The 28000-nt window shown below is 47.6% G+C and overlaps 1 protein-coding gene across 1 annotated transcript; it reads left to right on the top strand.

Annotated features, from left to right (window-relative positions):
• Positions 1-6: 6 nt before the first annotated feature.
• Positions 7-27702, top strand: LOC149344917 (uncharacterized). Its single transcript, XM_089547319.1, has 7 exons — positions 7-12; positions 1232-1318; positions 4801-4913; positions 8774-8782; positions 15028-15226; positions 26987-27130; positions 27607-27702. The coding sequence occupies exons 1-7, from the start codon at positions 7-9 to the stop codon at positions 27700-27702; spliced, it is 654 nt and encodes a 217-aa protein (XP_089403445.1).
• The last annotated feature ends 298 nt before the right edge of the window (positions 27703-28000 follow it).

The following is a 28000-nucleotide window of genomic DNA, read 5'->3' as shown; positions in this document are numbered from 1 at the left end:
GCCATCATGCCGGTAAGCAACTTGAGCATGTCCCGTCTCTTTCTTTGTCAAACCTAACTGTACAGCAAAAATGCTTGATTGCCATTGATTAAATTACGCTGGTTGTTCTAGCTTGAAGTGTCGAAGTTTATCGCTTAATGCCATGCCCAAAAAGTGAAATCCACGTATAGCTTTTAACAGGCGCGCTTTGTGCCTATGTTTTGCTGAGCAGAACGCAGTTAATCACGAGTGAGCGACAGCAGGCAAGTTTGTAGACCTGACATCAATTTGAAAACGTGTCTTTACATTACGCTTGACCACACAGTTTAAAAATTCTCGGCTTCCGCATAAGAATAACACACTGTAATTATTTTGTTTGCTGTGCAGAGTATTTTCTAGTCCTTGATAAATGGGGATATAAAGGCCGATCGAAAAACAAATGCGGAACGAAAATTGACTGCTGTTCTGAAGCCCCAAAGCAATAAGTTGCGCGAGCAGAATGCGCTTTTAAAACGTTGTCTGTGTAGGATTCTTCTACGTTTGATGTTCTCTTTTCCTGCATCCCACTGCTCAGCGAAATATTTTCGCGTTACTTTCGCTGTCTTTTATGACTGAATAATTACGTCATGCTTCACACGTGCTCCATTTACACGTCGCATACTATTCGATAACTCTATGGATCGTCAAATGACTTTTAATCCTTTGATATTAGTTGCACTGGGCACACTTTGCTTTATTTGTGCGCCACGTGGGATCAGCCAATCGCGCAAGCTCGCTGAGGTGATCAGGTGACATTTATGCGCCGCTTTTCCCCTCTGCGCGCTCCCTGCTTCCTTGGGGGCGTCACTACGACTGCTTCTCCGTTTCCGTCGATGCACATTTTCCCTCTCACCTCATTTCGTGGGGCGGCGGCCCCGCTCGGTTCGCTGTGGGCGCCGGAGGTTCCCCTCGGCTGACGCAGAGAGGCCGATGCCAGCATTTATACCACGCATGCCATCCCTTCAGTAAAATCTTGAAATTTTGTTACACTTCATATTTTCCTGATAATAAAATATCGGCGGGTTGCAGTGAAAGCGCGTGGCGTGGTGCGGCCGACGAAACGCGCTTTGACGTTGCAAATACACCGCTGCCTGTGACCTGAGAAATCAAATACGTCGCTGCAGGTTGAAGACCACTGTGCCTAAGTTCCACGCATACATCTACGAAAGCAAAAATTAAATTCACTCTTACATATGGTACTTAACTTTTGCAGCTGCTTACAGAGGGGGCCTATCCAGACGATATCGTCGCCAAGCAGAAAGAGGTCTTGGCGAGGAAAGGATATCACGTGATATTTAATGTAAGTATTTATTGAAATTGGCATTTCCCAATGGATTCTGAAAGTTATGCTTTTACTGAACCGAAATTTCGAAAAACAGAAACAAACAAGAACTTCTCGAGGGTTTTTTTTTTTCTCATCAGCAGCTACATTAAAATTCGCTATGCGCCTTATACCGTCGTTACACTCCAAAATCACAATATTACAGTAGCCAGCGCCTCTTTTGTGCCTGTTTTCTCCGACCAATATTCCTGGGGTTGCACTTTTTCCATCGTGTGCAATCTTGCCCAAGTCTGTACTTCATTGCAGCCAAGGAATACTTGCAGGATATCTTGATCACTGCCCGCTAAGTGTCTTAGAACTGAATCGCACGCCTATAAAAGTTTAGTTCATTGTATTAGCGGGGTGCCATGCGGTTGGTTATTTCGGAGTAAACCATCCTCGTTTAACACAGAAACAGTGCCTTTAAAAATTATTACTATAAAAGTTCGCGGGGCACTTTCAATTTCCGCGCCAATTTGACCGCCTCTGTGGCACTGGTGACGTCACACATATAATGACTAATTACTAAGGAATGTCAAATTACGAATTAATGTCAAATTACTGAGTGATGACTAAATACCAATTAACTGCTACTTAATGACGCTTAAGATTCGCCTTTAGGAGTGGAACGCGACAGCGTTTTGTAGAGCTGCCAGGGATTCCACTGAATTTCGGGCAAGGCACTGTGAGTGAATTGTGAGCTCGGTGGTCACCCGAACTGTAGAGGAGGGAGGAAGTGGGAGTGAAAGAAGGAGGGGCCGTAATGAAGAAAATGAAAACTGCATTTGAGGAAACGAAATAACGCACTAACTGTCTGACATACCTCGGTGGACACTCGTCATCGTCGATGAGTCACTCAAGGGGCTAGATGCATCCCCGACGGACGGACGGGAGTAGGAGCCATTAAAGGCTTTCGCCTTAAAATGTCGGCAGACGTCGTTGGATGAAGTGCATATACCATTGCAGTCATGCTTGGCTAAACGTTTTTCAAGGGCACACGAACGAACAGTGATTATTCTCTGTTTATTTCCTGAACCACTGTGCTGGCTTTGTCGCTATGCTGCTCTCAGCGCTCAGCTTTGAATGCCACCGCAGCCATCCCTACTTTTTAAGAGGCCAAACTATGTGCTCCCATTCGCCCTTCACTTTCAGAACATAAAAAAAGATCATGGGTAGTATGTGTAATAAGGAGCCTTGCAGCACGGCGTATTTTAGAGCAGCTGTGCCACTCTGGCTATTGAAAGTAAAGCTAAAATAAACAATATCTTCGTGAGAGGTAGTATCAGTTCCATTTCTATGTCGAGCGTGCCTCACGGGAAGAGTGGAAGAACATTTGGATATCCCTTAAGAGATCGGGTCACCGGCGGAAAGTATAATGTCACGCATTTATTCTTAATAAGGGAGGAATTAATGATTGACATCCACCGAAGTGCAGCCACACGGCTACAAAGGAAAGCTGTACAGCTTTCTTAGAAACTTCGCAGTTAAAAAAAAAAATTCCTCCTGGTCCGGGGTTGGAAGCCGTTACCACCGCTACACCGGAACAGCCACTCTACGAACTGAGCTAACCGGGATGCAAGCTGCAGAAGATTAGGCACCCAATAATTTTTTAGCATCCTCGCGTAATTGGTCTGTGAAACATATCAGCAACGCTTGCCGACTGAGTACGAATAGTAGGCGTGGCGGCATGTAGTTTGCGCTGTCACGCAACAGGCGTTAGTGGACCTGGTTTTAAACAGCCCCACTGACGTTCTACCTAACACTTTTGAGCTCTGTTTTGGAGACATCTAGGCAGTCCGTAGAAGTGTCGTGTCTTTCACGTCACGAATGTGTTATTCGGCAGTTTTAGCTGAGCGTTTTTACGGCCACCGGAGAGGAGCGGACAAGCGCAGACGCTACCGCGCATGCGCATGTCACTGGGACAGCCGGCGTTTTTACGGAGCGAAGCTTACGACCGCTGTGAAGCCCTCTCCAGCGAAGCGATAGGCAACGTGCGAGCGTGCGTAAGAGCGCGCGGGCGTGTATGGGTATTCAAGATGGCAGCCTCTTTTGTACGTCTAAAACGCACCACTTACCGAATAATTAACTAAAACCACGGAATGTGCCGTCACTAAACAGTTGCAGCGCATTATTAGCAGGCTTAATTGACATTCTTTTCCCTGTAACTCGAATTGTGACGGATAGGTGGAGCAGCAAAGCAAGCGACTCTATTCCGCTCGAGAAGACGGGCGATCCGCCCGCTTAAAACTCTTTTGTCGCGCGCCTCTCCGCTGGTGTATCCGCTCGCCCGCTCCGCCCCGCTGGCCGTAAAAACGCTTGGCAAAACTGTCTATTCTCGATGACCAGCGCTAACGAAACCACAACTTCTGGAAAAGGCAAAGGATGATGTAGACGAATAATAACTTTCGAGCAGTAGAAGAAAAAAATGATAGAGAATCAAAAACAGAACATCCCGGCGTAACGCAATTTGTTTTCTCAGTGAAGTACTTTCGTAATTAAAGGTGTGCAAGCAATCTCAGTAACGTTGTACAGCGAAACCGCAGTAGACTAATGTATTCTGAACTGTAAATTTACCTTACTGGTTCTAATATATTCGCATGGTTTCTAAATAGCTTTCGTCATTCCTCCTAATATTAGGCAGACATCACCACGCTTTCGTGCTGTTATTTTACAATACCAGCTTTCAGTCTAATTGCAAGGGTCAATATATGTATAAAAAATAACTTATCACTGCACTGAATCAACCGTAACCTGCACCAGAATCTAATCGAATTTGGGGAACTGCATTGCTGCTCACAGGGGACAATTGTTGTAGCTTTTTTTTACATTTGACCTTTCTTTAGAATGACTGCCTAGTAATAAAATTGTGAGACATTCCAGCGGCTAAAAAAAATACGGGCCTTCGTCGGTCTTTTTTAGAATCCGGAATGTCTCACAATTGCACTAGCAACCAACTAGCCCAGCTTTCTACGCGTAATAAAAGGTTTCGCGAAGTTGCCACATGTCATGTTCCCGCTTTCACATGCCACAACGTCATCACACTGCGCGGACATCACCGACACCACTCTCTGTTTTGGCACATCAGTAGCCTTGCAGGAGCGTGCAACTTCAAGTGCGTAAATAATCACCTTGGTACAGAACGAAGCAGACGTTTTATGGGTAACAGCTTCCTAGATGGCCTTTATGTCGTGAATGCAATGACTGATTGAGTTGTAGCATCGTCTAACCATGCGGGCGGAATGGTGTTATTTGCAATAAACATTGAGTACACTTCAGTAAGAAAGATGCTAACGCGTTATTTGACAGCTATTGTGGCTCCGCCTTTTGCGCTCAATCCCGTCACCATCAAACTGTATCGCTGGAACAGTTTTCGAGAAAAAATTATGTGGGTAACTCCCCCCCCGCCCCCCACTGCACCATTTTTCCTTACCACAATGTTCTTTATCCCACAGATCCCACAGACTCCAACCAAAAAGCATGGTTGGGAAAAAGAGTTGCCCTTCAAAGTGGAAGACAAGGTGTCAGTGCACGCGTTCCTGCTCCAGCACCCTTCCCAAGAATCTCCTAAAAGATGGTGAGTTCAAAGACAATTTACCTCAATGCTTTTTACGCAGGCTGAATAATCTGAGTTGGCGCGGGACCCTAAATACATTCAAGGGAAGAATGCGACGGCAGCTTAAGCAGCCCGAGTGCGCTTATTTCGCTCAATTGTTTAGTAAAAAGTAGAAATGCCAGTAGAAAAACACACGAGAGAGATAGCAGGACAATAAGGAACGTTTTAAACCCAATAACCCTTGGTATAGCGCCGCCGCGGTGGCTCAGTGGCTATGGTGCTCGGCTGCTGGCCCGAAAGACGCGGGTTCGATCTCGGCCGCGGCGGCTGAATTTCTTTGGAGGAGAAATTCGAGGCCCGTGTACTGTGCGTTGTCAGTGCACGTTAAAGAATCCCAGGTGGTCGAAATTTCCGGAGCCCTCCACTACGGCGTCTCTCATAGCCTTAGTCGCTTTGGGACGTTAAACCCCATAAACCAACCAACCTTGGTATAGCAGAAGATAGTCCTTAATGAAACGTCCCTCCTTTGATGATGACCTTCTCAATAAAGTTTTCTTCGTTGAGGTTTTGGTCAGGCAGAAAGTACAGCAATTCAGGATATCGCTGCAGAACAGATATTCGGCTTTAACTCAGGACTTAATCTTAAAAATATTACCAATAACGATAACAGCTATCATTACGGAATGCGGAGCAGAAGGAGGTGTTAGGTTGGTTCGACGAAATGCCGGCAAGCTGTCTCAGGAGTGGAGAGGTCTGATTAAGGAACACCAAAGCATGAAGGCGTCCAAACCGAAAGACAGAATAGAAGTGGCAGAGCTATAACAGTTAATAAAGGCCTGGTAGCCGACTTAAGGAAATTTAGGTTAATGGGGTTAAACGTCCCAAAGAGCTCAGGCTATGATGGAGGCCGTAGTGAAGGGCTCCTGAAATTTCGACAACCCAGAGTTCTTTAACGTGCACTGAGTTCGCGCTGTACACGGGCCTCTAGAATATCGCCTCTATCAAAATTCGACCGCCGCGCCGGGATCTCACCCACGTCTTTCGGGTCAGCAGCTGAGTTCCACAACCACTGAGCCGCTGCGGCGGCCCGTAAGGAAGTTTATTGGTCTGAGAATCGAGTATAGTATAAAGAGCGAAGGTAGCCTAAAAGCGAAGAGGAAACTAGGCATAAGCAAGAACCATAATTTCATCGGTAAGAGAAACAGAGGGCAGTGCGAATAGCAACATGGATAAGGTAGTAAAATTAGCCAAACATTGCTACACGATTCTGCACAGGATCCAGTATAATAAGGGCGTTATTGAGAGAGGCCGTAGTGAGCAGCGCTAGGATATCCGGTCAGTAGCGAAAGAACAATTAAAGGAAGGTTTACGAGCAATGAAAAAGGTGTAAAGAGCTGCTTAGGATCACGTTGCGGGCGATCTGTTAGAAGACGGAGGGAGATTATGCTAATAAATCTAGTCACCCCGCGTTCGCCATGTCTTTTGCCTTTAACAGTACCGCAAGTTTCCAAGAACGGTAAAATAATCTTAATCCATAAGAAAGGACACGTCAAGGACTTGAAAAATAACAGAATATAGTTCGAGGCGTAAAAAATTAATAAGAAAATTTGCCTTTCCCGCATCGCTGATGTATAGTGGGTGTAAGCCGAATAGTAATATAAAAGATTTGGCCCGAGGGCTATTGCGATTTTGCCACCCGTAGGTGGAAAGAAATCTGTACGGGAGCTCTAGTGTAGCGACCCACGGCCGGGGGAGCGGGCCCGGGGAGACTCTCCTAATCTCCCCTGGGAAGTAGAGGGCTGGGATGGGCTGTAGGAATGGGAAATTGAAAATTGGTTTGGGTTGTCGGAATTAGGTGGGATTGGGGACAGCACGGATTTCGATCACATTCGATTTCATCCTGATTTCCTATCAGGCCTCCTTGGAGGGCGAGCACTCAGTCCACCAATAGTGGGCCCTCGGCGTCGAGCGTACTCCCACACCACAGAGAACGTTTTGCCGGTGATCTCCGACCATCTGAGACAGGGAAGAAACCTACAGGGGCTCGACTCCCCAAGCCAGGTTCCCCCACGCCGACCGTGCCACAGTACTAAGATGACGGATATTTCACATCACTGGTTCGGTGCTTCGGCTTTTACTCCACCGGTACTCGCACACGCAACAGTTATCCTTTCACGGTTTTCGCGGCGTTCGCGCCCTCCAACGATCGCCCCTGGCATAGTAGGTGAAACTGCACTCCATTCTTCAAGGTCTACATGGTTGAAGTCTCGGTTCATGTCCGCAGTTATCATCACGTGCTACCACAAGGTATATCTGCACGGGCCCCATCAACCCAATGCGAAGCAGGCTTTACTGAGCCCGTCGAGGTATTTAGGAGCTTGATGCTTCCCTGCGATTTCGCCAGATCTACTAACCATTACTCAGATAACCGCCGGGCTTTCCCGCGTTTCGGAGCTTACTGGCCTCCCGAATGTGCTACTTACTCCATCAATTTTCGTGTTTTCGGGCCAAAGGCGACTTCCCCAAAACCCAAGCTTGGTTCGCCCAGCCGCATGCCCCCGCGAGTCACCGAGCTCTTCGGAATCGGAAACCAACGCGTCCGCGGCTGGGTGGTACGCCCTCGTACCGAGAGGGAACCGTGTGACTTTCGTGCTTGCGAAAAAATAACAGACCGATCAGCTTACTCTCCGTTTCCTATAAGATATTTACGAACACAGTCACTAGCAGAGTCTGGACAACATTATACTTCAATCAGCCAAATGGTCAGGCAGGCTTCCGTAAAGGGTTCTAGACAATATGCCATACTGACACGATCAATAATCAGACAGAGTAATTTCAGAGCACAACGAGCCCAAATATATTGCGCTTATAGATTACGCCACCACGGTTGACTCAGCCGAAACTTCCGCACTGACGCAGGCATCATGGAATCAAGGTGTAGAAGAGCCTAACGTAAACATTCTGGAAGATATCTTAACAACTGCACAGCTACTTATTCTTACACAAAGTCCACAATAAATTTTCAACAAGAAAAAATATAAAGCATGCAGACACGATGCGGACAATCCTCTTCACCGCTGCCTACAGGACGTATTCCGAGGCATGAATTGGAAACAGTTCGAGGTAAGCTGTAATGGCGAAAACCTTGGTAATCTGCGATTCGCAGGTGGCATTGCCTTTCTACGTCACTCAGGAGATGAGCTGCAAATCATGATCAATGAGTTAGGCAGCCAGAGTAGTACTGTGGGTCTAAAAATTACTATCCAGAAATCCAAAGTAATGTTCATCAGTCGAAGAATACATTTGTTTAGGGCAGGTATTGACCGCAGATCCGGATCACGACAGTGAAATAACTGGAAGAATATTGATGGGGTGTTGCGTATCGGGAAGGTTTTCTTAGATCACGAGTGGCACTGTACCTATATCCATTCAAGAGAAATGTACAACAGCTGTATCTTTCTGCTACTCACCTACGGGACAGAAACGTGGTGGCTAAAGAAAAGGGTTCTGCTTAAGGACAGCGGAACGAGCTATGGAATGAAAGATGATAGGCGCAACGTGACGAGATTAGAAACGGGTTAAGTGGGTGAGGAAACAAACGCCGGTTAATGACATCCTAGTCGAACTCAAGAGGAAGAAACGGGATTGGGCACGGCATCTAATGCTAAGGCAAGATAAGCGGTGTTCCTTAAGGGTCACACACTGGAATCTGAGGAATCCCATGAAGTTTGCGGGGCAGGGTGGCCGCACCTGGCGCGGGACAGGGTTAACTGGTGAGATATGGGGGAGAGGCCATTGCCCTGCAGTAGGCGTAGACAGGCTGGTGAGGATGATGATGAAGGTTTGGTGCACAAGGTTTATGACTCGACCATTGAAATTAGGGGTCGCAGGTGGATTTGTTTCTGCTAGAAAATAAATGGGGTATTGTGTTTTTTTTGCATATCAGTCGAGGTCGGAAGTGCTTATGTTCGTATTTTATAAATGAGAGCTACAAATGCGACGGCTTATGAGGACACACTTTCGCTGAAGGAAGGGACGCATTGAATTCGGAAAACAGTCGTCTCCGGATGAAGCCTCCAAGGGTGTGGGGTGAACCAGATTTTTGAAGCGGTGCTGGTGTGTGCCACAACACAGCATTTCGTCCTACAAAAATTTCTTCATACAGCTTTTCTAGACTTCTTCGCAAAAGTACAATAGCCTTTCTAGAGAAAAATACTGTTCACTGGTATGTAAACAATCTCTAAAAATCTGGCCGCGCTCTTTCAATAGAGTTCGATTTATAGATAAAAGTGTACTGGCCCAATAGACAGAGATCTATGGAGACTCTATAAATTTTTGATGTCTTATTCTTTTTTTACAATTTTATAGACCACTATTATACATCTTATACCTGCTGTAGATCATTGTCTATAGATGGTTCGTTAAGAGTCCACAAAAGTTGCAAAATGTCTTCACACAGGTTCCACAATTGACACGACGATCAATATACTTGCAAAATTAGATTATATAAAAGCTATCCATTCTGGGTATACGCATCACTTCCGTGAGAGGAAAATCACCACTTCATAGCGGGTGTTCCACTAAAGATAGTCTGCAATGCAGGCTTTTTGAATTTTTTCTTTTCGGCAGATCCTTGCTAGTGGTCTGGTGCGCCAGAATACAGTTGAGCGCGGTTTAGGTGTCCACCACGATGAGGCACCTTACGGAGCCAATTCCCATCTCAAAAAGAATTTTCCTATCAAAACTGTGAGGCAGTCGTTCGTAGCACAGCGCTCCCTTTGGTCCCATGCGTGTGTGTGTGGGTTGTCGAATAGCGTTTCGGGCAGGGTCATATGCGCGATGCAGCCGTTCATCGTACAGCGTTCCGGGTGTAGTGTCATATATCGCGCCATTTTCCTTCCTTAAAAATCAATGCTCATATCAAAATTGATCCGCCACGGTGGCTCAGTGGTTAGCGCACAGTTCTACAGAGACGTAGTTCGCGGGTTCGAACACTGCTGTGTTTGGATTGTGGTGGTGGTGATAAACGTATTTCCCTTATGCTGCTGGGCTGGCAACCATTCACGAAAGCCAGAATATTGTCCGCCTAGTCGAGCAGGTGTGTGGCGACACTGTAGAAAAATATGCTCAGGAGAAGTGCAAATAGTACACAACCAAATATTTCTGGAAATTGTTCATGTTCACCAGCTAGTGAAAACATCGGATCGTCAGTAATCTTCAGGGTAAAAATGGCATGAGCTCAAGGAAGGCGAGCACCAAAATGCCAGAGACCAGTGATATAGATTTCACCATTGCGTAGTATACACTACCCTCCGCCGCATGTCATACGATGCGCACGCGGCTGGCAGAAACAAACGCGGGAAGTCTGTAAGAAATGCTCTATCTGTAAACAGTTTTTTCTGCGAAACACTTTAATATGGTACGAGAACGTTGAGCGAAGCATACGTCGTATATTAGCAGCAATTTTAGCACATCTGTCGGAAGCCCGAAATAATACGTTAAATCGTACATCCGGAGATATATGGACTCGTTGAATTTTTAAAACTTACCGGCCTACACGCTTACATCTCGGCATTCTGACCAGATCGTTGAAAGCTTCTATGAAGACATGAAATCGGCAATAAAACAAAGTAATATCAAAGTACACTGTACTGATGAGCGATCTCAATGCGAAGATAGTCAAGAAGGAGGCTGGAGATCAAGCTGCAGGCGACTATGGCATAGGTTCTAGGAATAGCAGGGGGGAGTTATTAGTCGAGTTCGCATATAGAAATCATTTACAGATCATGAATACCTTCTTCCGCAAACCAGAAAACAGTAAGTGGTCGTGGAACAGCACCAGTGGTGAGATTAAAAATGAAACAGACTTCATTGTATGCGCTCACCCTGTCATCGTAGAGGTTGTGGAGGTCCTCGTAAAGGTCCGTTGTAGGGAGTACAGAATGCTAAGGTCTCGTATAAGCTTAGATATGACGAGGAAAAGAACGAAGCTAGTGAAGCGGAAGCCCATTAACGAGTTAGCGGTAAGAGGGACCGTAGAGAAATTCAGCAATTCGCTGCAGAACAAGTATTCCGCTTTAACTCAAGAAGACGACCGTAATGTTGCAACAATGAACCGTAACCTCCCAGGTATCGTTGCGGAGTGCGCCGAAGTAGGCGGTAGAGTGGTCCTGCAGGAGACCGTCAAGGTACCTCAGGAGACGAAAGATCTAATTAAAAAACGCCAAAGCATGATGTCATCTAACTAAACAGACAGCATAGAACTAGCATAGCTATGAAATTTAATAGATTGGCGCAAGGCTGCCGAGATAAGGAAGTTTAATATAGAGAGAATCGAGCATGCTCTAAAGAACGCAGATAGCTTAAAAACACTGAAGAAGAAATAACGAATAGGTAAAAACCAGATACTTGCATTCAGAGAGGAAGAGGGCATTGCCATTACCAATATGAAAGTCGGTGAACAGTTCTGCACTAATCCATAGAGTAGCCAATGCAATGAGCACGTTAACGAGAGAGACAGTAGCACACAGCGATGGGACATACCGCCAGTAAAAAAAAAGGAAGTAAACTCTTAAGATGAATTGAAAGGAAGAAAGCAGATGATGAGCATCAGGTAACAGGAGATTTCTTGAGTTACGGAGGGGAGATTGTCCAAGAAAAACTAGCCACTCTGTCTACGCAATGCCTTGTGACCTCAGGGACATCACGAGCTTGGAAGAACGCGAATATTATCTTAATTCATTACAAAGGAGACGTCAAGGCCTTAAAAATTCCGGACTGTTATGCTTACTCACCGTCGTCTACCCGGTAAAAACTAAGGCAATCGCTATTAGTGACAGGACTACTTAATACATCAATCGACCAAATGATCAGGCAGGCTTTCGAAAAGGGTACTCAACAGGCCAGACTGAACAGCGCACAAAGGAGGAGGACATAGAGAAGAAGCGACAGAACACGAGTGCTGGCTATCAAATGAATGATTTTTTAGAGTAACATTAATATGTACGAAATAACAATCTGTCAACCAAGTGCGCATGGTTCGAAGATAGGATCACTGTCAACAGGCAGCTTAGTCTAGATACGCGATTTCGCGGGGATGAACGATGACCGAAGGGATGGTGCCGCACGTGTCAGAATTCTTGTGAACGAGGATGGCTTCTTTGAATTCTCTAGCCAATTTTTCTCTGTGCTTGTACAAAGCTGACACATGTTTAAACAAAGGCATGCAAGGAGAGTGTAAAGGGGGCTTATGGCTGCATTCCTTATGGTGTAGTGCTAGGTTCGATGAGGGTGCTTTTCCCAATGAGTCTTCATTCTCACGTAGCCTAATGTTGAGACACCTTCCTGTCTGACCGAGATAATTCTTTCCACATGTGAATGGAACTCTGTATACAGCCCCTTTTGCGCACGCAAGAAAAGATACCTCGTGTTTTACTTGGCATTCTCCATTGCCTGCACGGCTTTTATTGTCATCGATTCTTCTTTTTAATTTAGCACAAATGCTGCCTAGCTTAATGGACACAGAAAACATAACGTCTACTCTATTGCTATGTCCAACTTGTCGTAGGCGCTGCGACATATTACATGGACATAAGGTATGAGCGCGATATTTTTCTTTTCCTTTTGACGGGTTGCTCAGACGCCCGTCATTTGGTAGAAGCCTTAACTTTTTTCAGGACTTTACAGCACGCGAGCAAGATCACACCGTCAGGGAAGTCTGCTGACCTCAATTTTTGTACCGGCTCTTTAAAGCTCCTCTTAATGGCATGCTCGCAAGATTTGAAGATTGCCGAACCTATGCATGAAACGGCTATGCCACACTTAACTAACTTGGAATGGCCAGATTTGAAACTGAGCAAAGGCTTCTTCGATTTTGGTGCATACATCCAACATAAATGGTCTTGCCATAAATTCAACCTTAAATCAAGAAACAGAAGCATATCACCGGACGGGATTTCAAAAGTGAAGTTTAAATCTTTCACATTTGCGAAATATCTCCAGAATGCCTCCGACACATTTCGAGAAGTCAGCCGTGCTTATGAATGGAAGGTAATCGTCGACGTATCTGAATAGCTTTTTTACAACGGCGGGTATATTATTTTTGCTGGCCTTGTCAATATAACTCAGTTAAATTTCACTGAAAACTGGTGCCACACTTGACCCAATGCACACGGCAGTTTTCTCTAAATACAATTTTCCTTCCTGAAAAAACTGAAAAAATGTAGACTGCAGGTATATGGAAAGCAGTTCCAGAAAGGATTCCACAGATAGCCAACATTGCGGATGAAGGTTTCCTCATCGTTATTATCTGTTATACATTTGCGAACACATGCCAAGAGATGACCATGCGGAAGCGAATAGTACATGTCCTGAACGTCTATACTGAAGGCCTAAAAGGCACCTGGGTTGTGGCATGCCAAATATTCCACAAGAGCAGACGAATGTGACACATGGCAAGGATCCTCGATATTGAGTGCGCCAAAGCCATTCTGCAAAAACTTTGACACCGCATGCTGCCACGTGTTTCGGTTTATGCGTCTTCGCAGCAAAAAATACTTCCAAGGAATTGATGTTTGCGTTTTTTACAGAATAGTATAGGCGCTCCAGGCCCTGACCGCTCAAAAGCTGTAAGGCTGTCATCTTGTTCCTTTTTACCTGGGCATTTACTATGTTGAAATTCTTGTCGATGGCTAGTCTCGCTTTTTCTTTAAATAAGGTATCTGGCATAATTGCGAAGAATCTTTCTTTGTCGGAAAGGATAGGCCTCAGTTTTTCGGACGCCAGGAAATCAACCAATGGAGATAGGCTAAAAGACCTACTACTTTTTTCCTTGTTGACACTTACGGCTTCAACGCAGTCAACAATGAACCTAGGTCGTTAGTCCTGAGGAGCTTGGCGGCAGAGATTCCTTGTCAGTGCTATTTTCTCCAGTTTTTCAAGGGTCAGCTGAACACAGAACTTTGGACCAATTCTTAGAATATTGTGGTGTTTTCCGGGCACATGCTGTTCTCCCAGAATCAGTAGCTTTCCTTCGGGACGGGGAGGCTTCTTGACGAGTGTCCAAGGATGCGCTGTGGTCCAGATGATACCGGTGTTCCTTTCCGGCACTTGACACCACTCACGGAAGCGTTGCACTCTGTGTCTCTCTTTGCCGCACGACACCCAGAGGCTGTTTTTGTACAGCCTATACTGCCGCCACCATTCTGATGATATGATGCGGCACAACCTGCGACTGTGACCTTTTGATGGTTGTAGACCACCACACAACACTAGTAATTCCAATGGGCATATCGCCGGTATTGCATACCAGGAAGCCATTCGTGCTTGGAACGCGCACATGGCAAGTCGCTAAGCCAGGGCGGCTTGCTTGTCGAGAAGAAGATTATTGTCAGCTGTGAAGCGGCTCCATGTACTAGAAATGAACTGTAGAAGTACGGAGAGTTGAGCTAGTTGGTGCAATGCAGGACTGAACAGCGCACAAAGGACGAGGATACAGAGAAGCGATAAGACACAAGCGCTGACTATCAACTGTATGGTTTACTGGAGTAACATGCATATATACGAAATAACAATCTGACAACCAAGTGCGCATGGTTCGAAGATAGGATCACTGTCAAAAGGCAGCTTCGTCTAGACACGTGATTTCGCGGGGATGAATGATGACCGAAGGGATGCTTACGCACGTCCTTTGCCTCATCCTGGTCATTTAGCCATGCAGTTTTTAGGCACCAGGGTGACGTTGCGTCGCCTCGATGTGCTGTTACTTCCATGCCGCTACTTTTCTACTTTTCCATGCCGCTTTTCTTTACGTATTAAATACGGAAACGTATGGAAGCATTGGTGTCAGTCATGTCTGCCACGGTTTTTAAGACATACCAATGCGTTCTTTTATTTCAAAAAATACATATTGCACTTGTCTAGGAAGTGCATAGCGTTATCTGCTACACAATGGCATTGTGAATATGGCAATCCAGTTACGATTCTTACGTTTGATCCCTTCAAAAATTCTATGAGGAGACTGCGCTGCAACATCAGCCCTCAGCCACCCCCCTCTCCCCCTGTTGCCTCCTAGCGCTCTAACCGAGAAGGCCCTGATGTTCCTCACGCATCACCTCTTTGTTCTTTCCCTTCCCAGGTTCCGTTACTCAATAAACATGTGGAGACGAAAGGAATACGTTGAAATCGGCGACTTTGAATATAATAAACACGCAGCGGTGGCAATTAGACTCAACGAGACAACTCACGGCGAAGGTGTGATTGATTGGACTCAAACCCCCAAAGAAGATGAATATTTTTGGATAGAATTCCGATTCTGCGGACAAAACATGTTTGAGGCAAGTGATAAACTATCTTGATTCTTCTTGTGCTTTATAAGTTCGTTGCCATCAAAGTCATTGTGCAGGGTCTACGGAAAGAAACGCGAACAGGGCGGAGCCTAGGCGCTCCACTGTTCGATTTTTTTTTTCATCATGGGTGGTAGCAAAAAGACGCTAGAGTCACCCGCGATGCATTGTATGGCGTCTCTTACGTCTTTTTTTATACCACCCAGGTAGAACAGCCATCAAAAGAAGATCGAACAACAGAGCGCTTAGGCGCCGCGTTCGTGGGCATGTTGCGCATGTGTCATGTGTCAGATGGGCATGTGTCATGAAAGCATGTGGATCGCGGATAATCCAGTGTCGTTAATGGGCCGCCAGTATTACGTAGGCTAGGTTGTTGCCAATGGCGGCTGCGTGTAGCGTGACAAGTACGCGCTCACCTCTTTGCCGCAGTTGCCCCAAAATTTTGTTCAGTTCATTCAGAAAATTCCAACTAATTCAACGCGCTTGACTGCTCAATAACTCTTTCATTAAATCAGTATCGTGGTCTTCACCAAGCAATCAACACACTTAACACACAAGTCCAGTTACTATGAACTGGACCTCGATTCATCAGATTCTGCTGATAACAAATCTATCGTTGCTATAACAAAACTTTTTGTTTCTTGTGAACTATCATAATAAATAAAATATTTTTCAAAACTACAAGTTATCAGTGCTCCATAACGTTTTAGCAGATATTCAGATCAGTCTCACAATTCTGCGTCACCAGCCAGCGACTGGGAAAGGAGAAAGATAGTTGCTATCTATAAACCTAGAAAAATTCGTAATACAATGAATTATTGACCGTTTTACTTGCATCAGCAAGAAGGAAAGTATTGGAGCATATCATATTTACTCGGCTGGTCAGCATTCTAGAAAATATGAAGTTTTATTCTACCTTTAAACACTGATCTACCGAACAATTCTTTTTTAACACAGTTTTTTTTTACTCAAACACAGCGTCCCCGTCCTGATTGATTAGGTTTCCCTGTAGGTTGCCTCTTTCTGGACTTCCTCTAACTCATTTGACAATGTAAACCGTTCTATTATTATTCGGAAAAATAGGTTCTCTAAACGTTGATCCAACTGTATTTGCCTGTATTCACGCTGTCCTTTCTAGCTGTGTGGAATATGTCTATGCTAAAGACACTAACTCCCCCCTAACATCCGTCAACTCGGGAGTACCACACGGATCGACCGTCGGTCCTGTCTCTTTGCAGACATAGATAAACGGCAGACCTAATGTAGCTTCATCCTAAATACCTTTTTGCGCTGATGACTGTGTGATATACCAGAAAAGAACCAGCGATACTAACCTCACCGAATATCTCTCCACACCTACATACATAACGTGGGGAACTGGCCGAGCAGGAGATAATGATGCACCCATTAAAAAAGTTAGGTGTGGATGAACTACTCAGGAACCTGTTTAGAGAGCGAAAGCTATGGCGTACCGGGCAACTATACGCGGCTTGGCGTCTGCAACGTTGAGTGCGTCCCGGACACTGGATAGGCAGCGCGCCCACACTGCCACCCTGGGAGGTGGAAATAAACGGTTCATCGCGAGATGCTCACCCAAAGAACGCTACGGGCTACTGCTGCAGTGCCGCGTGTCTGCCACGACGTTGTCAGCGCTAACGCATGCAGCTCACATATCTCTCTCTTTCACCATCCCACGTACATCGAAGCGCTAATCAGGCGTCCACTGACCCAGGGGGGCAGTCATGTGCCTAAAACGTTGTCAACGTAAACTCCAATGAACACAATGAACGCCTACGGCCTATGGCTTCCATGCCGCCGTTCCTGCTACACCGTTGTCAGTGCCAACCCATACAGCGAACATCTGTCACTACCGCATGGCCCAAGGCAATAGGTTGCAGTTTTAAGACATTAAGAACACCCTTAAAGACGAAAGCTTTTGCTGGATGTATTGCCCTCGCGCAGGAACAGTATTTGAAAACTTTAAAAGGGCGCAAACACACACGACCACAAAGTACAAGAGACGAGACACAAGCGCCGACTGTCAACTGATTTTTATTGGAGCAAGGGAACACCTTATATACACAGCAGCATACACAAGATAAGAAGTTGCAGAACGCACGTGCGAGCAAGAGACACTGCGGAAAAAATGATACGAAAAACAAAGCAAGGCGCTCAAGGGGTGAACAGATTAGTCGCATCTAAAAAACAGGCCTCAGCGTTTAAGAGAGATATCGAAGGCTTGCTAATGCAACTGTTGCCATATTTCATGATATGAAAGGCTTCCAAGCTGAGACGTGCCGTCTTATCAATGCTTTTGCCGAGAATCTTCGTCTCATGAAATCGGGCCACGCAACCACTGCAATTACTAATATGCGCAACTAAATGTGCGTACTTGTCTTTAAAATTCTTAACATTTCTTGAATGGTCCCCTAATCGATCATTGATGCAACGGCCGGTTTGGCCGACATACACCTTCCCGCACGTCAAGGGAATAGCGTAGACCACTCCCGTGGAACATGTCGCAAACCGATGCTTGTGATTAATTTGGCACCCACTCTTTTTCGGGCCACAGATGCGGGGGCATAGCCCTCCCAGCTTACTGGGTGCCGAAAACACAACCGGCACACCGTGCCTGTTGGCCACTTTTTTTAGGTTGTGAGTGGTCTTGTGTAGGTACGGCACAACCAAAGGTTTTTCGGCCTTTTCCCGATTACAACCGGTCATTCCTGTTCCATGCTTCAAATTCTGGAGGAGGGTCTCACAAACAGCAATCAAGATCGAAGAGGGGAACCCTGCCGCTAAAAGTCGTCTTATCTGATTAAGGAAGCTATTTTGCATTCGATGCGGGCACGACCTCCTGAGAGCAGATTCCATGCATTGCAAAGCTATCCCTCTCTTCACAGTCTTGGAATGCGCCGAGCTATATGGCAGCAGATCGTTTTTCGCTCGAGGGTGGTAAGACCAGCAAACTAGCAAAATAGCTTCCTTAATCAGATAAGACGACTTTTAGCGGCAGGGTTCCCCTCTTCGATCTTGATTGCTGTTTTTGAGACCCTCCTCCAGAAGTTGAAGCATGGAACAGGAATGACCGGTTGTAATCGGGAAAAGGCCGAAAAACCTTTGGTTGTGCCGTACCTACACAAGACCACTCACAACCTAAAAAAAAGTGGCCAACAGGCACGGTGTGCCGGTTGTGTTTTCGGCACCCAGTAAGCTGGGAGGGCTATGCCCCCGCATCTGTGGCCCGAAAAAGAGTGGGTGCCAAATTAATCACAAGCATCGGTTTGCGACATGTTCCACGGGAGTGGTCTACGCTATTCCCTTGACGTGCGGGAAGGTGTATGTCGGCCAAACCGGCCGTTGCATCAATGATCGATTAGGGGACCATTCAAGAAATGTTAAGAATTTTAAAGACAAGTACGCACATTCAGTTGCGCATATTAGTAATTGCAGTGGTTGCGTGGCCCGATTTCATGAGACGAAGATTCTCGGCAAAAGCATTGATAAGACGGCACGTCTCAGCTTGGAAGCCTTTCATATCATGAAATATGGCAACAGTTGCATTAGCAAGCCTTCGATATCTCTCTTAAACGCTGAGGCCTGTTTTTTAGATGCGACTAATCTGTTCACCCCTTGAGCGCCTTGCTTTGTTTTTCGTATCATTTTTTCCGCAGTGTCTCTTGCTCGCACGTGCGTTCTGCAACTTCTTATCTTGTGTATGCTGCTGTGTATATAAGGTGTTCCCTTGCTCCAATAAAAATCAGTTGACAGTCGGCGCTTGTGTCTCGTCTCTTGTACTTTGTGGTCGTGTGTGTTTGCGCCCTTTTAAAGTTTTCAAATATGAACCAACTTGCCCAAAAAGAAGTGTTAATGCAGGAACAGTATTATTTCCTTATGATTCTGCCCATTCGAAGACTGCAAAGCGCGCTATTGCCCAGATGTGCCTGGAAACGTCGATGAAGAAATGTTGCCATAAAGCGAGCGAAAGCTGTCAAACCAAGATTCGGAAGTTGGAACAAGCAGGCTTTCCAACGTCGATCGTAAGCGCAGTAGCAGAAGCTTTGTTGGTAAAACTCAAGAAAGAATGTAGTAAAAAAGGCAGTAAAGATGAGGTCACCAAAGCCAAAAGTAGACCGGTTGTCATCCCCTACACCCATAAGGTGGCGCACAATTTTAAGCATGTGGCAACAAAATACAGGGTACCTGTGATTTTTTCCGCTCACAAGAAACTGGTGGCCCTGTACCTTAAAACTGATCCCAACAAGGCAAATAAAACTGAATGTAAGAACAGACATGCAGCTCCGTTTGTTAAATGTGCTGTGGGAGTCGTCTACCAGATTCCTCTCACGTGCGGAAAAAAATACGTGGGCCAAACCGGCCGCCGTATTAACCACCGATTAGCAGAACACAATCGGGATTTACAAAATGGCACAGGTTCACATCTGTTCCACCACTTCAAAGCCTGCGGTGAAGAAAGAAAGATTAAGTGTACAGCAAGGCTGAAAGAAACGAAAGTTTTAAGCAGAAGTAAGGACCAGGCAGCCCGTGAACTCTTAGAGGCTTTCTATATCAAAAGCAACTGTAGCGATTGTGTAAGTACCCCATGAATTGCCATATATAAGTATGAAACTGCTTTTTTGGATACACGGGGGTGAGACACCTGTGTGACTCACCTATCCTTTTTCAATTTTTGTGCAACCCTCCCGCGCATGTGTGGTTCTTGCTATCCCTCTTAATTGTTTGCCTTGTATTCATTTGCATTCGCGGTGAATAAAAAAAAATTGTAAGTTGCGCCTCTCCCGTCTAGCTTTCTGTGTGTTGTCTGTTTCGGCGCTACAACCCTTTTCTGGAAACATACACCAACCAGCCCCCGAACAAGTATTACTCAGTAATAGAGGAGACTCGGTGCTCAAGCTATTGCGTGCACCGTAGATCGCTGATGGCATGACAGAGTTCGGAGGAAGGTCATACCCGTTGTTTTCGGCTCCCTGGCCTGAAACATGAGCGCGTGGTAGCCGAGGGCCGTTTCTGCCGACATAAAGCCTGTAACTTAGTATCAGTTTACCACAGTTAATCTAGACAAGTAATAACATACCAGTAGCGCACACTGCGACGCTTCGTGCTGGATCGAAGCGAAGGTGGGACGGAATGATCTGAACTCTGCGTACTCGTCCTGCTCTTATAAGTGAACTCCTCCCATGCGAACCTTCACACGCGACCTCAGGTGGCTCATCCACAAATATTGTCACTATAGGGCTCAAGTGCTCATTGAAGCCCAAAGAGCACACGTGAAACTGCTGGCACCCACCACACAGCACATATTTAGGACATATACGAGGTCTGTTAGTGTCGTGTCCGGTCGCTGTGTTGAATGCAGCGAAAGACGCACACGGTACTTTAAGACTTCGTTTATTTAAAGCCGATGAGGGTGCGACCAGCGTCGACCGAGGCAGGAGCCGAACTGGCCGCCCGAAGAAAGGAGGGAGCGGAGAAGCGTCCACGGGAGGGAGTGGCTTCCCAAAACAGGAGGAGGATGCGGGGGCGCACCATGGGGGGGCATCTGGCGACAGCGTGCGACGAGGGGCAAGTGGTCGTTAGGAGGAGGATGCGAGTGGTCGTTAGGAGGAGGATGCGAGTGGTCGTTAGGAGGAGGATGCGAGTGGTCGTTAGGAGGAGGACGCGGGGGCGCACACACACAAAAGCAATAAGGGGACACAACACTTCCTTCCCCCTTAGAAAGTTGCCTGATATCGTGCAGGGGGTCGGCGCTCACGCGTGGAGGCGCGCTGGCTTTGTGCGCTCGGGGGAGAAACACTTGTAGGCTGGCTGTTGTTCGCTGTGTCTCCTAGGTCTGTCCTGGGCGAAGTCTCTTCTTCCGGGAAGAGGTGCCAGGCTATGTGGGAAGATGGTGCACGTGCTCTCTCCGCTGGCGGACAGCTCTCAGACGGCGTCGTAAATCTACGCAGCTGGTTGAGATGTCGGCGTGCTACTGTGCCATGTATGTTGACGAGCCAAGAGCGCAGGCCTATGCGTCTGACAATTGTAGCTTCCTCCCAGCGTGGCTTTTTCAGAAACTGTCGGGCGAGGACGCGCTGCCCCTCATTAAGCGTGCCGCAGCGCGGAATTGCTTTTTCTTCCCGGAACGTCTCTGCCTTTGGCTCGGGGAGGATGGCTGTGAGCTGGGTTCGCATTTCACGCTCGAACATCATTTTCGAGGGGGTCTCGCCTGTTGTGCTCGGAACCGTCGTGTGCTGCTTGAAGAGAAAGCGCGCAAGGCGGCGCTGCAGCGAGCCTGTCTGATCTCTTTCAAGGGCGCGTTTTAGCTCGGCTACGTAGCGCTCGGCTTGTCCGTTTGTCGCTGGGTGGTAGGGGGCCGATGTAACTGATGAGATCCCGTTGTCGCGATAAAACTTGAGGATCTCCGCAGACACAAACGGTGTTCCGTTGTCCGACACTACCTTGCGCGGCAGGCCGAACGTTGCAAATAGTGATCGGAGGTTGTCAATGACTGCTGCCGAAGTCGTCTGTCCCATTTGCCTTATCTCAAGCCACTTTGTGTAGGCATCTACGACCACAAGGAAAGTGCAGCCCTCAATTGGTCCTGCAAAATCAATGTGCAGTGTGTGCCATGGTGTGTCTGGCTTTTCCCATTCTGGGACAGGAGCTTTCGGCGGGGCGCTCCGGCTGCTCTGGCAAGGCTTGCATTCTCGCACCACTGTTTCGATGTCGTTGTCAATGCCAGGCCACCACATGTAGCTTCTGGCACACTTTTTCATTGCAACGATGCCCCGATGTCCGGCGTGGATGAGAGACATAGCTCGGCATCACAACTCGGGACCCAAATATGATGCAGCCGCGATGGGTGCTCAACTCTGTAGCTCGCCTGCGGTAAGCGTCGAAGTTGTCCCCTTTGAGTTTATGCACGTTGCCTTGTTGAACAGCTGTGTAAACTAGCCGGAGAGCTGCGCACTTCTGCGTAGATGCTGCAACTGTGCCTGCTGTAAGCGGAGGTTCTGGCAGTGCTTCGAACATCAGAACGTCTCCTGGTGGAAATGGTTCGTCAACAGTTGCGTCTAGTGGCAGACGGCTTAGCGCATCGGCGTTTTGATGTTTACTCCCATTGCGGTAGACCAGAGCGTAGTCGTACGCTGAGAGTTTGATGCACCAACGTGTCATTCGCGGAGACAAAGTTGGTGGCATAGGCCTTTGTGGTCCCAGAATGCCCAATAGCGGTCGGTGATCGGTTATAAAGGTCACCTTCCGGCCGGCAATGTACTGGTGAAAATGTGTCGCCGCGTAGACGATGGCTAGCCCTTCTTTGTCAAGTTGCGCGTAGTTGCGTTCTGCTTGCGACAACGTACGTGAGGCGAAGGCGATGGGAGCTTCCCTTCCTTGCTCGTCAGTTTGCGATAGAACCGCGCCGACTCCGTACGGTGATGCGTCGCAAGCCAAAAGCAGAGGCTTCCTTTCGTCGTAGTGGCGGAGGACTGTACATCTTCGAATCAGGTCTTTCAGGGCATCGAATGACTGCTGATGGCGTGGCGACCATGTCCATGTCACATCTTTCCGAAGGAGTTGGTATAAGTCGTTGGCCACGGTAGCTCTTTGTTCCAAGAACCGGTCGTAGAACGTCAAGAGTCCGAGAAAAGCCTGTAGCTCCTGCTTGTTTGTTGGAGCTCGTGCTTCTGTGATCGCTCGCACTTTGTCCTCGGTAGGGTGAATGCCTTCCGCATCAATTCGGTGTCCCAGAAATTGCACCTCTGGCACCGCAAAACAGCACTTCGATTTGCTTATGCACAAATTAGCGTTTGCTAGCCTTTCGAGAACGAGCTCTAGGCGCACTGCATGCTCTTCAGTGGAAGTGCCACTGATGATGACATCGTCAAGGTAGACACAAACTCCTGGGATGCCCTGAAGCACTGTCTCCATGAATTTTTGAAATATGGCCGGGGCTGCAGCTACGCCAAAAGGCAGTCGCTTGACTTTGTACAAGCCTTTCAGTGTGTTAATTGCCAATAATTCAGCAGTTGACTCGCTCACCTTCAGCTGCTGATACGCCTGGGTGAGGTCCAATGTGCTGAAGACTCTTGCGCCACGTAGTACACTGAATACTTCTTCAGGTGTCGGTAGCGGGTAAGAGGACGCTTTAGTCGCAAGATTGACGGTGCTCCGGTAGTCTCCGCAGAGGCGTATGGTTCCGTTCTTCTTGCGAACTACGACAAGTGGTGTGGCCCATTCTGAATGCTGCGTCGGCTCGATGACACCTTGCTGCTCCAGTTTGTCCAACTCTTTTTCAACTGAATCTCGGAGAGCAAACGGCACCGGCCTGGCCTTCAGAAATTTGGGTTGCGCGTTGTCCAACAACTCCAGTGTGACCGGGGGCCCTTCGTTTCCTGGAATCTCTTCCGAGAATACTCTTTCGTATTTCTCTTGCAGTTGCTCAACCATGTTCTGGCTCGGCGTCTGGTGTATGCCGCATATCATCACGCCTAGTGGAGAAAACCAGTTTCTCCCTAGAAGGCTTGATCCTGTGCCCTTCACAACAAGCAGAGGTAGCGTATGGGTCTGGCCGTTGTAGTTAACCTGCACGTTGGCAGAGCCCAATAGTGGCAGATTCTGTCCTGACCACGTTCGCAGGTGCGTGTCGTCTTGTTGCAGGGCGGGTGCGTCAGATGGCCATGAAGTTCGGAACGTGTCCTCACTGATCAGAGTACAGGCTGCGCCGGAGTCCACCTCGAACTTAATCAGCTGGTGATGTACGCTTACTTCTGTAAAAATCTTCGGTCGCGTGCCGAGATTCATGGTGTTCAGGTCGTACAACACAGATGGTGTTGCTGATGTTGTTCCATGGAGATCAGATAGCGGCGTATTCTCTGAGGCGTTGACGCTGTGATTAGGCTGGGAAGGTGACTTTATCTTGGCAAGTCTCCGTTTCGTAATGCATGCTCTTTCGATATGCCCTCGCTTGTGGCAAAAATTACACGTGGCTGACTGGAATCGACATCCCTGGGGGTTGTGTTGGTCGTCACACCGCCAGCAGCGTTGTGCCTTTTTGACCGATTTTACAACAACAGAAGGCTTGCGCACCTGGTTGCTTGTCTGGTGTACCGGCTCGGTGTTCCGGCGAATCCCTCTCTGCTGGTGACCGGCGCTCTCCGCTCGAACGGCGATGTCGTAAGCTTTGCTGAATGTGAGGTCCTTCTCAGCGAACAGGCGCTGCTGCAGTGACTCGTCACTCAGTCCGCACACAAATCTGTCGCGTAACATCACGTCCAAGGGAAGCATGGTGGTGTTAGCAGAAGAAGCTGCGTCTCCCTCCTGCCCGGTAGCTGTTGTCGACAGCGTTCCAAAATTGCAGTCGGCAGCGAGCTTCTTGAGCGCGGCTACGTAGGCGCTCACAGTTTCTCCTCCCAGTTGATCTCGTCGTTGGAAGCGAGCCCGGCTGTAGACCTCGGATGGCCTTGGGTCGTAGTGCTTTTGCAGCGCTTTTACGATGTCGTCGTAAGACACTGCCGCTGGTGTGCTTGGCTGAATAAGGGCGCAGACAGTATCGTAGGTCTGCTCCCCGCACAGCGTCAGCAGGTTGGCCCTCTTCAAGGCTGGGTCTGTGATGTTGTTAGCTTCAAAGTAGAACTGAAGGCGTCCAACCCACGATGACCACGATGAGCCGTTGAACTCTGGTATCTGATTGGGAAACCCTCGCGTAGCCATGGCTTGTCAATAGCGTTGCGTAGCGCGGGTCGAATCCACTTTCTCGTCGCCACTGTCGTGTCCGGTCGCTGTGTTGAATGCAGCGAAAGACGCACACGGTACTTTAAGACTTCGTTTATTTAAAGCCGATGAGGGTGCGACCAGCGTCGACCGAGGCAGGAGCCGAACTGGCCGCCCGAAGAAAGGAGGGAGCGGAGAAGCGTCCACGGGAGGGAGTGGCTTCCCAAAACAGGAGGAGGATGCGGGGGCGCACCATGGGGGGGCATCTGGCGACAGCGTGCGACGAGGGGCAAGTGGTCGTTAGGAGGAGGATGCGAGTGGTCGTTAGGAGGAGGATGCGAGTGGTCGTTAGGAGGAGGATGCGAGTGGTCGTTAGGAGGAGGACGCGGGGGCGCACACACACAAAAGCAATAAGGGGACACAACAGTTAGAAAAGTATCCGACCTTTGGCCGAAGGAAAAAAAACTTGCATAACTGGAGCATTGCAAACCTAGTCACCTTCAAAGTAGTCTACTTGGGACTCCACACACTTATCCCAGCGGTGCTGACATTGTGGGAAGTATTCCGAAAAGGCACCTTTCGGAACGGAGTTTAGCTTAGCTGTCGTTGCAGCCATAATGTCCTCTCTTGTCTGAGATCGCGCTCCTTACAATGACCTCTTGATTTTGGGAAACAGCCAGAAATCGCAGGGGGCCATATCAGGAGAGTAAGGAGTCTGTTGAACTACACGAGTCTGGTTTTTCGCCAAAGAAGTCTGAATCAAGTGCGAGATGTGCAGGAGCATTGTCGTGGTGGATGCGCCACTTTTCTGTTGACCTCAACTCCGGTTTCTTGCGCCGCACAGCTTCACGTAAGCAACGGAGGACATCCTTGTAGTGCTCTTTTGACCCTGTGGAGTGCGTACTTGTGGTGTGCCACACAGAGGGAGTCAAAGAAAGCAGTCAGCATCATTTTCTCATTGCTGCGCACTTGGCGGGCCCTCTTTGGTCTTGGGGACGTGGAATGCTTCCACTGTGACGACTGAGATTTGGTTTCCGGGTCGGAACCGTACACCCAAGACTCGTCACCAGTGATTATGATGTTGATGAAGTCGGGGTCACTGTTTGTGGAATCCAGCATGTCCTGTGAACTTCAACACGAAGCTGCTTTTGCTCCACTGTGAGCAGCTTCGGCACGAATTTCGCCGCTACTCTCTCCATGGCCAAATCTTCGGTGATAATGGAATGCGCGGAAAAATGGCTCATTTCCACCTTTTCCACAAGTTCTCGGATAGTCACGCGACGATTCCGCATCACCACAGAGTTCACTTCGGCAATGACCTGGTCATTTCGGCATGTTGATGGCTGATCGGAGCGTGGCTCGTTCTCCACCGATGTGCGGCCATCTTTATATCAACGGTACCACTGCTTAATCTGTGTGCTGCTCATAGAATCGTCACCGAAAGCCGTCTGAATATTCCGAATAGTTTCCACTTGGCTGTCGCCCAATTTATGGCAAAATTCGATGCAGTAGCGCTGCTCCTGTCACTCCGCCCTTTTCCTTGCAATAAAAAACCGACGAGAGCACTGCGCACTGCCTCACTCAAACGCTGCGTCCCAGCGACTGACGCTGTCGGCAGGCGGGAAAAAATTCGTGCATGCGCACGAAGGTTCGAGGTCACCTGATGCAAGCGTGCTTGTTTCATATCCATCAGGTGTTCGCAAAAAAATAAAGTCGGATACTTTTCTAACAGACCTCGTACATCCGACACCAACCTTACTTCCATTTAACAAGAGTAATACTTCACACGGAACCTCTTTTACACAACGTCTATTGTCCAGTGACCGCATATTCTGGTCTCATACTCCACGTACCTGGAAATTAAAATGGTTTCCTAGTCCCTTAATGGTATAGACCACACCATGTGTTCCAGTGCCCGTATGCCAATCTTGTTATTTAACGATAGAATGAAGTCCAGATTGGCAGACGCGGCGAGGGCTCTCTGTTACCGCATACTTAGCTTGACGACTATTGCAACATGTCAGTTTCTTTCTTTTCTAGGGGTACTACAAGGACCAGTTGATAGCGCAGCACCAAACGGTATTCAAGGCTCTAGAGTACTTTTACATGCACGGCTTTGAAGTTAACGCATCGGAATTACTCTCGGTGCATTTCACGAGGACTGACGGAAGGTCGCCCATAAAAGTGAGTTCTCTAGACACTCTTGTACATTAGCGGCTAGTTTCCCTAGAAATGTCCGAATGATTCATGAACTGTCCACTAACAGAACACACCTAGAAGAGCAATATCTTTTAACTATTCTGTGTGCCTTATAAACAGCAACTAAGAATAAAAGCGTTGCCTTTCTCTCGATACTTAAATAGATGATGTCGCGGTAACGTACAGTATACTGTGCTTTTTCTGGTGCTTCAGGGAAGACCGCCATTAAAGCTAAGTTATCTTCAAGAAAGCATCGAAATTGGCAATTTCCCCAAATACTGTGTAACGTTTGAGCTGTGAAGCGTGCTGTAAAATTAAAATAAAAGCGGTAGCTAATGTATTCTTCCCCATCAGCTAATCATGCATGATTTAAAGTATAGGGTGACGCGGTAGAAGAATGCTGCCTGCGACAGACATATTTGTTTATTCAGAACACTTCTCTTCATTTTTATTCTGTTTAGGGCAACATACCTGACACGAACTTGGGGTTTACTCTGCCAACGTTAATGCTCTACGTGCATGGCACATACACGGGAAAAGAAGTCGACAAAAAGTAAGGCACTTTTGAAACCTTGGGTGAATGCGCTTCCGAAAGGCTTTAATTGGAGAGCAAGCGGCGGCACACATGATTTCCATCCTCTTTTCAGACGGTAACCAAAGCATGACCTCGCGCTAGGTCGATTGACTTTGTGACCACTAGATAAGGTGACCACCAAGTTCTGAGCCGGCTGACTACCGCGGCATGTGAGAGTTAAATTAGGGAGTGGTCGCCTTGTGCTGCCCAGGAGGACCTACTTAGGTTGCATAAACACCACGGGTGGGAGCACCTGCCATCGCACAGCCCTGTCTTAACCG

This window comes from Amblyomma mixtum, chromosome 5 (assembly GCF_055824585.1).
Source record: "Amblyomma mixtum isolate Tamu chromosome 5, ASM5582458v1, whole genome shotgun sequence".
Taxonomy (NCBI): domain Eukaryota; kingdom Metazoa; phylum Arthropoda; class Arachnida; order Ixodida; family Ixodidae; genus Amblyomma; species Amblyomma mixtum.
This window is presented reverse-complemented; position numbering and strand designations above follow the sequence as displayed.

Bases quoted from the DNA above. Each gene is read 5' to 3' on its own strand.
- LOC149344917 (XM_089547319.1), top strand. The intron at 1,319-4,800 runs GTAAGTATTTAT...CAGATCCCACAG, and splicing joins GATATCACGTGATATTTAAT to ACTCCAACCAAAAAGCATGG. The intron at 27,131-27,606 runs GTGAGTTCTCTA...TATTCTGTTTAG, and splicing joins ACGGAAGGTCGCCCATAAAA to GGCAACATACCTGACACGAA.